The 13,046-nt window shown below is 32.1% G+C and overlaps 1 protein-coding gene across 1 annotated transcript; it reads right to left on the reverse strand.

Annotated features, from left to right (window-relative positions):
• Positions 1 to 302: 302 nt before the first annotated feature.
• Positions 303 to 685, reverse strand: LOTGIDRAFT_138720 (hypothetical protein; the record flags this gene model as incomplete). Its single annotated transcript, XM_009048812.1, has 2 exons — positions 303 to 416; positions 569 to 685. 2 exons carry the CDS (start codon positions 683 to 685, stop codon positions 303 to 305), a joined length of 231 nt encoding a protein of 76 aa, XP_009047060.1.
• Between the last annotated feature and the right edge of the window lie 12,361 nt (positions 686 to 13,046).

Here is a 13,046-nt window from a genome sequence, read left to right on the forward strand (position 1 = left end):
CACATTGGATTGGTTGCTGGTTTGATTGACTAAAGAAATATACAACATAAAACATAAAATCTGCACTGTCACCAAAATTTACCGTTTATTTTTTCTGAATCTGGATAAATGGAAAACAATTTTTTTACTGATTACAATGCACATCCTGAGAAATGTTTTTCTCAATTTATTCTGGGGTTTACTATACTTACCATTCATGATCTGAAGCAATTCTTATTCTAATTGTGGCCAATATCAACAATACTGTCATTTAAACATAAACAGTGCACATTTAGTGTGGAAAAACAGTTCCTTCTTATCCCTTACACAAAACTAAAAAACACATCAAAACTTACCTTGGCATCTTCTCGCGCTAAAATATTTCTTTTTTGTTCATCGTCAAAATTAACTACAGTTGAAATAACTTTGGCAAGAGTCTGAAATATAATAAATGGAAATCAGAAGTTTTGGCCATTTTTCCTCATTATTCCAGTCCACACAGCTGTAAATGGGAATGAAAATCAAACATTTTCAAAGTTCCATCAGACATGAATGGCAGATGCAAGAGAAATAAAAAAGATGATATTACCTTGGTTTCTTTTCCCATCATATATTCATAGAGAATATTCCGTAAATACTGAAACAGATAGATTATATTAGATTTACTTATTATTAAGTAAAGTTTTAGGAAAAAAGTTGGCAACATCATGGTATTTCACTTTCTAGTGTTTGTATGTGGGACATTTATATCTTTTATTTACACTATTAAACTGTGTGGTTTCTCATAATCCAGAAAAACTGATTAGGACATCACTATCAAAAATATTCAAATTTTTTGACAAATTAGATTTCAATCATAGGACTTGCAAATAGGTATTACTAGTAATTACAAGACAACCCTTCTTACCTCAATTTCAGTTGGTTCACTCATCAAAGAACTATCATGTATAGAATGATGACTAGGACTGGCAGGAGAAGTTGGTGTATCACCATATTTTATTCTATTCTCTAACATACTTATCTTAAATAAATACACAAATAAATAAAATAAAATAGTAATATACTTTGCTGTATCTGATTTAAGTTTTAAGGAAATATTTAGTCCTGCTTCAATTGACATGATTGGGCTCAGGAAAGCAAAAAGACTCGGAAAATAAAGGGGTGAGTCACATTTGCTTAGGGAGTGATTTAAGAATGATTCTTAAGAGCCTGTAAAATATGGATGTTTATAGATAATTAATATAAGTTTTGTATTTGAGAATGTTTATAGCAGTCTTCCAGTGACAACAATTTATATACTAAATACTTTAATTAAAGGTGAACTCAATATCAGTTTTCAATTCTGAAAAGGGATCTGAATAGGTGAAATATAGCTAAATCAACAATATCCCTATCAAAACTAACCTTATTTTGAAGATCTGTTTCTCTCTGTTTCATCTGAGTTAATTCACCATTTATCTGACAAACATGAGCCTAGAAAATATCAAAATACAATCACTAACTTTAATTTAGGGTCAAGTACAAATTTGTGGTAGGTATTGTAGCCATTTGTCTATCAATTTTCAAACTTAGTTCTGGTAATGACTCTGCCAGGGCTTTAGAATCTATTAATAACATGGCTAGACCAATGATTTTGGTGTCAAGCTTTCAACCTCCATGTTTGATGCCTTATCACATACCTGTAAATCTAAATTATGGAATTCAAGATTTTGAACTTCCTCTGCAGCATTTGGATCTGTAATGTCTATCTGATGTTTGATTGGTTTAGCTGACAGTGGTGTGGGTAGATTTGAATCTGACATCTGGAGTTGTGTTTGTAATTCAGCCATTTCTAATCTGAAATATAAGAAATGACACTATTTAAGGAAACAACAAGAGTGAATGATATTGGCACTTTCTGAAGGTGATAAATCAAAAAATTGCCAACTGCTGGTTATAGTTGGAATTGAGCTTTATCCTCTGGTAAAGCAATTTAGAAGACTTACTGATGTTTTGTTTGAACTTCCTCTAATTTCCGTGTAAGATCAATCACTTCCTGTTGTAATCGTGACTGCCCACCAGGTGTCGTCTGGTTCTGTAATGCTGTTAATGTCTTCTGTGTTTCTTGAACCATTACCTGTATTCAAATTTGTATGTCATCATAAATCTATGATTATCCTTAATATGAATATTGAGATTACAATGTGCAATGAAAGCAAACTTAGCCTGCTCTTTTTAATTTTCAACTGTGTAGGGCTTTTTAATGTGCACAGCATACAGAGGCTGGCTTTATTGTCCCATTAGACAGTATAGATCGTTAATGTCATAACCTCTTAATCGCATCCTGGGTTGAAAAAAAAAATCATGTTCCAATATCCAATGATATTTACTGATGAAAGCTCATGCATAGTTTACAACATTCAAAACACATGCAAACATTTTCATAGCCTGATTGTTGAGTTTGATGATTTTCAAGGAATATCTGTTGAAGTTGTGTAAAACTCTGCAGACAAAACAATATATTTTTTTAAATCAAATTTCAGGAAAAATTAGATCAAAGAAAATTTGTGAAAACTATGAAAAAGACAAAGAATTGTGAAAATTGTACAAAAAAGAGAAAAATTTGTCTTAAGAATAACAAACAAATTTAAAAAATTTTTGGAGGGGGAAATATACAGAAAAAAACTGTTATCTAGTGGGCAATATAGATATCAAAATTCTAGAAAAAGTTAAAAAATATGGTTTACAGAGAAAAATGTAAATCTAGAAAAATTCCAGATGAAAGTTCTAATTTAAAAGTTTCTTTCCATTGCAATTCAAAATTGATAAAGGTTGTCTAATGGGTGAAAAAAAATATAGAGTCTAAAAATTTAAGAAAGATTTTATAATGAGATGGTAAAATGTGTACCTCTTCTGCTGGTGACTGTACAAGGGGATCAAACTGTACATGTGAAAGCTGCTCAGTCGACTAAAAACAATAAAATAACAACACAAATATATACAAAATAATACAAAAAACAACAACAAACTATTTACAAACATTAATAGCTACAATCAATTTGTGAATTTTTTACATTTGTGAATTTTTTTTACATTTGTGAATTTTTTTTACTTTTGTGAATTTTTTTTACTTTTGTGAAATATTTTACATTTTGTGAAATTTTGTATTTATGAAAGTTTTGTATTTGTGAGACTTTTGTACATTTGTGACATTTACAACAAATGTAAAATTTTCAAATTTGAACAAATACAGCAGGGCAGCAGCAATATCCTAATGTTTTTATATTTTAACTGGCAAACCATATAGTGTACATAGCTATTAGCAATGAAACTCATTGTGCACTCTTCTACTTTGCAAAAAATAAAGCTATACAGGGTACTGCAATAATATTATCCAAATTTATTTCTAGACAAGTTAGTCGATGAAACCTTCACCAGCTGGTTCAAGGAATCTTTCTAGTAAAGTATGAAGCTTATAATAAACTATGTTTGAAGCTTCTATGATCATATAAGCAGAAGAGTCACAATAATAATGATGACACTATCAGCCATTGTATAACCATAGCAACTAAAACTACTCACAATCAAATCTATCTCTGATCTATTTACCTTTCTTTCTTGGTTCCATTCCTGAGTCAGCGCCGAAACTTCTTCTTTGTGTAAGGTTTCTCTCGACTGTAGAATATTCTGATGCTGTTTTTTCAATTTTTCTTCCAAATCATACAGTTCTATTTGATGACGTTGTTTCTGTTTGGCTACCTGATCTTGTAAATTCACCAATTCCGCTTGATGGACCTTATCTTTTTCCTACATTTATGTAATTATTAAGTTGTAACATAAAATCTAAACCTATTACATCATTTATGTCATATGACAAATACTTACATTTATAATTAGGTTGTAACTGTAAATAAACAGTCAATAAGACCAATGTAAACAGTTTTTATTACCACTTGGAAGTTGAAAGTAACAGTTTCTGGATAGTTATTACTTTCTGTCTCTACACTTGCCACAATTATCTGGATTTTAAGATATGTCTTTTAACAACAAATACTAAATAATTCCACAGCATTTTGATTTTGCAAGTCACCCCTCATAGACTCGCATTTATCATCTAACTCTTAATTTCAATGAGGCTCTTCAGGAATTGAAAACTATTAAAACAAAGTTTGAGCTTACCACAGTCATTTTTAGCAATTTGATCCCACACCTACCTGCATATTGTGATGATGTTCTTCATGAATTTCCTCTAACCTCCTATCTTTTTCATGTAATTCCTTATACAGCTCATCAACCTGTTGTTTATGTTCCTGGAACAGTCGATCTTCATCTCTACCACTTTTACCTGGCAGATGAGAAAAATATATCAAGATGAAAGAACAAGGGCAGTAACTCATGGTAGAGTCAAAAATAATGGTCGCAGGTTCATTTTTTGTTGGGATCTCAAGAATATTAAATAAAGAATTTAATCCTGGAATCCAGCTTTATATGATGTTAAATTCCAGATTTCCATTTTGAAAGGTGATACAAACAGCTGGGGTTATCAACCAGTATTAGCCTGCACTGATAAACACATTCACTTACCCATAGCCTCAGTAATAGTGTCTTCAAACTGTTTTTCTTTTTCAGCCAATGACAAATTCATCTCCCGAACTAACTGTTTAATCTTTGAATCATGATCCACTTTTAAATCTTCCACTAATTTTTCATGATCTTTTGTGAGTTTTTCTAGGTTTAGTTTATTTTCTCGAGTTAATAATTCATACTCATCATCTTTATCTGATTTTAAACCTTGGAATTCCCGCCTTTCAGACTCCAAAACAGTCGAAGTTTCAGCGAATTTCTGTTTTAAATCATCCAAGTTTGATTCTAAAATGTTTATTTTTTCTAATAACGAATTACGTTCCGTTTCCAATTTTTCATATTTCAAGTCTTTTTCATTGATCACAATTTCAAAATTTTGAATTTTTTCGTGAAATTCTTTCCAATCAGTGTCTTTGGAATGAAATTCAGAAATTTGAGAATCAAAGTCTAGTTTTTGGTTTTCTAATATTTTTTCTAATTCCGTTTTTTCTGAAGATAAAACATCAATTTGTGTTTCAAGTTCCACAATTCTGTTGTCTTTTTGATTCACTTTTTCCTCAAAGTCACGTATTTGTTCTTTTTGTTCAACTAAAATGGACTCAGTATCTCCTTGAAGTTGCTTTTTAATTTGTGATATGTATTGCTCTGCCTTTTTCTTGTATTCTGCAAGTTTACTATTGTTTTCACTCTCTAGTTTTAGAGTTAATTCTGATAATGATTTCTCAGATTCACTTTGAGCTTCGGATAATTGCATTTTCAAATGAGCTTCATTTTTTAATGATTCATCCAAAGTGGTTTGCACATTTTTTAGTTCACTTTCAAGTCTCTCCACTTTTGAATTTGAAATCTTAAACTGGTCTTGAAGTTCACTTACTTTAGAATTAGCGATTTCAAGTTCATTTTCGCGTTCACTTAATTTGGAATTCGAATTTGATTCTAAAGCAGTTAATTTTGAGCGCTCAACTTCAAATTCACTTTTCGAGTTTCTTAGTTCCTCATTCAAGTTTTGCAAAGTAATTTCAAGCTCAGAAATTTTGGAATTTGAGTTTTGTAATTGGTTTTCACTGTCACTTAATTTACCATTCACCTCCTTCAAGTTCATTTCAAGTTCACTGACTTGTGTTTCATATTTCTGGACATTTTCTGCATTATTTTGAACCAATGAAACTTTTTCCACAATTTCAAAATCTTTTTCACTCAAAGCTTGCTTGAGTCTTGAGTTACCCTCTGAAGCCTCAACCAACGATCTTTCCATTTCTTCACATTTCTTTTGCAGTGACACAATTGTAGTCTCTTTTTCACTCAATGCTGCTTCAAGTTGGTCTAACTTCTCAGAGAGCTTTTGTGATTCTTGATCAGCTGCGGCCATCTTGGAATGTAATTCAGTAATGACATCATCTTTTCCCTTAGCAATGATCTCATTTTCTTGGAGTTTATTTGCCAATTCTTTACTGACTTGTTGTTCAGTTTCTTCAAGTTTCAGTAACTTTGTGTTAACCATTGTCAACTCTTGAGACATAGACTCTTTTTCATTTCTCTCTTGATGTATCTTGTCTTCCGCTTCCGCTTGGTATGATTTGAATTTTGCGACATACTTCTTTTTCAAATCTTGAAGTTTATTCTGCCAAGTTTCTTCTAGACTTTTCTGCTCTTCTGAATGCTTTTTCATAGTTTCATCCAAAAAGACATCCTTTTCAACTAGTTTTTGATGCAAATCGGAAGCATTGGATAATTCATTTCTGGAATCTTCTACTTGCTTGTTCAGATGATCCACTTCTTCCTTACGTTGAGTTTCAAGCTTCTCCATCTTGCTTTTGAAATCTTCAATTTGATTCTCGTAACTATGGATACAATCCTGCATTTTTTCTTCTGCATTACTAAGCTTGTCATTCAATTCCTTGAGTTTAGTTTGAAGTTCATTATCACTTGATTGCATCTCGCTCATTCGAGACTCGTAATCGTCACGAATTTTCTGCATCATTGTCATCTGCTCTTCTTCAATTTGGTTAACAAGAGCCTCTCTCTGACTTCTGCTTGTGTCAAGTTGATTGAGAACATTCTTTAATTCTTCTTCCTTTTCAATCAACCTCATTTCCAAATTCTTGGCTCTTTCTTCAAAATTTGCACATTCATCTTTTAATTCCTGAATTTCATCATCCTTTTCACGATTGCTATCATTCACTGCCTTTAATAACTCCTCAATTGAAGAGCTCTTATTTTCAAGTTCCATTACTTTGCCAAAGATTTCTTGAATTTTAGTATCTTTTTCTTGAATCTCTAGTTCATGTTTTTCTTGTACAGATGACAGTTGATTAGTCAAATCTATGACTTGATCTTGCAGTCCTTTCATTTGATTGTCTTTATGTTGGTCGCCATCTTGTGTCTTCTCCAAATTCTGCTTTGTGCTCTCCAAAATGGACTCCAATTCTTTGTTTTTTGCTGTAACTTCTTCAAGTTCTCTGCTCAAAGCAGAAATCTTTTCACCAACTTCTCTAAATTCTTCCTCTTTCTTGGTCAAAAGATCATTTTTTTTCCAAACGTCTGTTTCCATGGCAACCAATTTTTGCTGTATTTCAGTTATTTCTTGATTCAATGTTGTCAGTTGATTGACCTGCTTTTCACTTAGTTCTTCTATAGCTTTCAAATGTTTTTGCTCTAATTCTGTTGTCAACTCTTCTAATTCTTGTTGCTTCTGTTCCAAATTCTTTCTAGATTCTTCTTCACAATCTTTGAGCTTGTTTTCCCAAACTGCTATCGTTTCTGTCAAGGTAACTTTATGTCGCTCTGCCTGTTCGCTCAGTTGCTGTTCTTTCAATGCCTCCATATTACTGGTGATATCTCCAATACCTAAATCTTTCTGCTCCATCAATTCTTTTAACTTTTGGTCAAATTCTCCATCTTTATCTTTCATTTTTTCTTCAAATCGTTCTTTCAATTTCAACATATTTTCTTTGAACTTCTCCTGCTTGGCTTGAAATTGTTCCTTGAAGCCATTTTCTAAACTTTCTAACATCGTCTGATGCTCTTTTTTTACATCTGCTATGGTTGTTTCAAGTTCATCTTTTTCTTTTGTGATGGTAGCTGTCTTGTTTTCCCAGTCTTTCTGTCTTATTTCAAACTCTTCCTTATGATTCTGTTTCAATGCATCAAGTTTTTCTTTCAAATCTTTTATTTTGTTCCTTGAAGCATCACGTAATTGATCAAACTTGGCCACTGTTTCATCTAAATTATCCTGCTTGTCTTTGAGTTCCTCTGTCTTGTATTTTAAGTCATCTTCAAGTTGCGTCACCTTTCCTTCAAGGGAGGTAATAAAACCAGAATTTTCTTCGATTGATGTTCGTAAGGCAAATATCTCATCATCTTTTGTGGTGACTGACTTTTCCAATGCTTCAATCTTTTCTGACTTTTCTATCACTTCTGCTTCCATATGAGATATTCTGTCTTGAAATTCTTCTTTTTCTTGTGATGACTTCTGCGTCAATGTTTCTGTACTCTCCATCAATTTTTGGGACAATTCTGTCTTTGTTTGCCGCAGCTCTTCCAAGATTTTTTCCAGATTACTGAGTTTTTCCTCCAAATCTGTTTTTTCTGTGACAATGGACTTCTGGCAGGTTTCCAAGGAACTAATGGTTTCTTCAAGTGACATTGCATATTTTTCTTTTTGACTCAATGCCTCGGTCATTTCTGTTTTCTCCTTTTGAAGAGAGTCCTTCTCACCTTTTTCTTTTTCTAATTTTGCAGTCAATTCTGAAATTTTCATTTCGAATTCTTTAATCTTTTCATCAGCATCTTGTAATTTTGAATTAATCCCTGCTTCAGTTTCAGCCAATGAAATTGCAGATTCATTTTTACTCGCTTCCATTTTTTGGATACATTCTTCTTCCACTTGTGACTTTTCATGTTTCAAGGCCTCAAATTGATTTTGGAGGGAAATAATTTGTGAATCTTTACGTTCAAGTTGAGAAACAAGAGCAGACTTGGTATCTGACTCTTCTGTGGATTGTTTCAGTGTTTCCTCACACTGAGATTTCACAATTTCCAACTGTTGAGAAATGTCCGCTTTTTCTTGAACCAAATCTTCTGATCGTAATTGTTCTTTTTCAAGATCCTCTTTCAATTTTGAAATATCACCATCATATTCTTTATTTTTGGTTTCCAAATCACTAATGACTTCCTTGAAATTATTTTCTGCAGTATCTTTTTCTTCTTGAAGGACATTCAGCTTTTGCATCAAATCATCCACCTGGGATTTAAGATGTCTGATTTCTTCATCCTTCTTGCTGACGTCTTCTTTCAAATTTTGAATTTGTTTGTCAAGTTCTTCAATGTACGCTTTCCGTTCTGATAACAACTGTTCAAAATTACTCTTAACGGAATCAACTTGTGATTTATAGAACTCCTCAACCTCTGAATTTGATCCTTGGAGTGATTCTTCATATTTGTCACGCATAGCTTCAATATCTGCTTTATGTTTGGCGCAAATGTCTTCCAACTTTTCATGATAAGCCTTCTCCATTTCTGATTTAAAGACTTGGAACTGTTCTGTGTTCTGTTGGTTTAATTTCTCAATGGTTTCAGAATGCTGCTTTTTTAGTTGAGAAATGGTTGCTTCTGATTTTGTCTCCATTTCCTGTTTCTCATCCTCCATTTTCTTTAATCGTTCCAACAATTCCTCTTTCTCCTGCAATTATAAACAAAATCAATTCAAGTAAGATGTCGGCTTGACACAAGCTCATTGAGGTTAACCTTCCCACATACAGGCTAAAGTAATGTCACTGAACAGGAGAACTTGAAATTATGACAGCTAGTTCAGAAATGAGGGTTAACCTTCTAATGTACAGGAGAACTACAAATATACCAGTACTCTTGACTCAAATCTTATTTACCTTAAAGTAATCAAAATCTGAGTAGATTCTTATTTTAAAAAGTGATACATACAGCATCAATTTAAACAATTTGATTGTTTTTTGATAACCAAGTCTACAAAATACTTATAAATCATAGATAGCTGAAATTGAGCTATGAATCAAACATGCAGATGCTGACTTTCATTACCATCCTAAACCATACCTACCTGTAATAATTTCTCTATTTCTGCACCAAGTTGTTCTTTCTGTTTCTGAAGTTCTGTAATGGCTGCTATTTTCTGTAGTTCTCTCTCCTCCAGTTCAAGTCTACTATCTTGTGATGTCTCTGAAATTTTTCGCTGCATTTCGCCTTGAAGTTGGTTTATTGTCAACTTCTTTTCTTGTTCCTACAATAAGAGGAATTAAATTTCAAACATGAAAATAAATGTATTACTTCCGCTTTTCCTGAACCTGATTGGGCTAATGAAGACCAGCAATACCATGCAGTGTGCAATGAGATAAAATTTGCCAGGATTAACTTTCTTTTTTTGAAATTTTCAAATGTCAAGATACACAGTCTCAGGTTATAGACCTGTCAAGAAAATACAAAAAACTTGAATAAACCTGTGTTAATTGTTTTAACGAATCATACCTTATTGTCGAGAAGTTCTTGCTTCGATTTTTCTAAATCTTCAATTTGTTTTTTCCAGAAAATGTCTCGTTCTTCAATACTTGATTTTACTTTTTCTTCTAGATTCTTCTCAGCTTCCTCCTGACAATAAAAATCATTATTTAATATCAAAATCTCATTCAAGCTAGATAGTATTCACTATAGTGACATTATAGTATAGTCACAAGCCATGAACCAAAGGTGATGGCAAATAAAAATAGGTTAGATAACATCTATAAAATGTTATAGTTCAAGACTGCAAGCAAATTAAATAATCAGCTATAGTCAGGTGTCAATAGATAGAATACCCATTCTAGATAATTCATGATGGAAATAGATGACAAAACTTGGTGTTACCAATAAACCACCAACAATAAAAGATTATAATACCTGTATAAGAGTTATGGCTGCTGCCTTGCCACGTGATAATTCTTGGACCAATTTTGATTTTTCCTCATCCATAGACTGATCTAAAATTTCAAATTCATCCATCAATTTCTTCTTCTCATCTTTTAGTCTGTTGATTATTTCTCGAGATTTTTCAAGCTGATCTTGAGCTAAATAATAATCGAGATTATTTTTTTAAAAAATGGTGGTCATAAATTCTAATCTATGTTTACTTCCAAATATATTCCAGGAAAGAGGTTTGACCAAGAATCAGCTGATAGACAAGATCCTTGAGAACCACTGGTAACTTTGTAAAATGGATGTTTATTTCTTTCCAACTGTACAATATGACAAAACTTCTGTACCTGATTTTTTAAGTTTTTCAATCTTGCTCTCTAGCTCAGTATTGATATTTTGAAGGGAAGATAACTCCTCATTATTGTGATGTAATTGTTGTCTGATTTCATTTACTTCTTCGTCTTTTTTCTCAATTTCTTCATGAACCTTGATAAAAAAAAAAACACCCAAAAATCATTTAATGAAGATGGCAACATCATGCAGTGTCCAATTACGGGTCAACCTTCAGATCTACTTTTCTATATAACTTATAATTCAGTGTGCAATGAAGGAAACTTTCTTGTCTTGACAAGTTTTGTAACATGATAAAGCAGCAACAAGATCCACAATAAATAGCTTAATTGACAAATACTGTGATGAAGAATAATTTACTATTTACCCTTCAATTCATTTTGAACTCATCTAATTGTAATCTCTATGATGTGTCATTAGAACAGATGAGCCTACCTGTTTTTTAACCTCAGCTATAGCTAACTCTCGATCTGTTTCTAACTGAACTATCACTTGTTTTGCTTTTTCTATCTGACTATGTAGTTTTGAAATATCAGGTGTGTTTCCAGCACCCTGCAATAAAACAAAAAAACAGAATGCATCATTCCAAAACTTTTCAAGTTCAAACCACATGGTTTATATCAACCTAACTCAGATTTTTGGTCTAATGACCAATAAGAATTGTATGTTTGACAAAATAAAATGCTCAGAACAAATTCAGGGACACCAGCCGATTCATTGACCTATTGGTGTATAGTAAATTTACCAAATAAACCATAATTAAGACTTTCTAACAGGAATTGTATTTTGATTAACAAGAACAAACCTTCAATTTCTCCACTTCTTTATTCCTATCTTCTAGTTGTCTCTGTAAATTCTCTTTTTCCTCAGCAAGCTGTAGATTTTTCTCTTTATTTGATTTGATAGTTTCTTTACACCGATTTAATAATCCTTCTAAACGTTTTACCTACCAAAAAAAGATAAAATATTTAAGGTCAACACCTTATCTTACAGAAAAAATCGGGGTTGTTTTCTTTTTCTGGACTTCATCAATGCATAAATGGAGAATACAATAATATATATCTACCAAGATTCCCCATTCATTGATGCAAAAATGTGACCAGGCATTCTGGATGAAAAAAACATGTCCAATGTGCCACAGAGTGTGCATGCTTTTCCAATAGTGAAATCATATAAACACTTAATTCTAGTGGGATTGCAAAAAAAAATGGATTATATTAGTGTCCAGATTAAAGAAGCCTCTTTACATTTATTTTAGTTTATTAGCAATATCTTACCTTTTCCTTTGCCACAGCCAGTTCATTCCTACCCTCACTGACAGGAGGTGTTTCTGTCTTGGTAGATTTTTTAGGAGAAAGTTTGGCCTGCAGTTCATCTGGAATTTCTTTTCCTTCTTTTAATAATTTCACCTGAGAATATAATAAAAACCTTAAAACCTCTCATCAAATATCAATAATATCTTCATATTATAATTCTACATGATTCCTTACCAACTGCTTTCATTTGCTTCATTCTGCACAACTGGTTCTGAATGATTTGTTTGGAGATCTGGACCCTTTGATAAAGATTTGATCAACTAATTCTGGACATTTATTTTACCTCATACTATTGCAAAAAGTTCCCCTTTAGATTAATCAGAAATTTAGACATCAAAACATACTGGTTATGTACAGATGGGAGAACATGTGTACCAACAATTTAAGCAAACAAAAGTTGCAATATGTTGTTACTCAAAAGTTAGCATAAAAGTTTACTATTTGCATAAATAATACAGACCTGCATATTCAAAACTTTCACAAATTCTTCTTTTTCATCCAACATTAGTTGATAATTTTCTTCTAGATCTCGTTTAGCTTTCTGATCTAACTGGATCTGCTCCTTTAATTCTGAAATTCTTCTGAACGCTTTATCTTGACACTGGGTAAGTGTGATCTGAATAACAAAGAATTAAACATTACACATTAGCTTCACAGCAGGTCTAGATAATGTGCTGCTTAGTCAAATCCATAAATCTAAGGATAAAACAAGCCTCTTTGCAGACTCAAATTCATTAATCTATTTTTCTTGCTTTCAAAGTTCCAAATATCAGTGATTAGTATCAAATTTACCTTTCTTCAATCAACTTTGTAAAATTATTAAATTTTAATCTATCTTTATCTACAAAATATTAAGCATGTAATATACCTTAAATTTATCTTTTTCTTGTGCCATTTCCTTATAAATATTCATTA

This window comes from Lottia gigantea, assembly GCF_000327385.1.
Source record: "Lottia gigantea unplaced genomic scaffold LOTGIsca_129, whole genome shotgun sequence".
Taxonomy (NCBI): domain Eukaryota; kingdom Metazoa; phylum Mollusca; class Gastropoda; family Lottiidae; genus Lottia; species Lottia gigantea.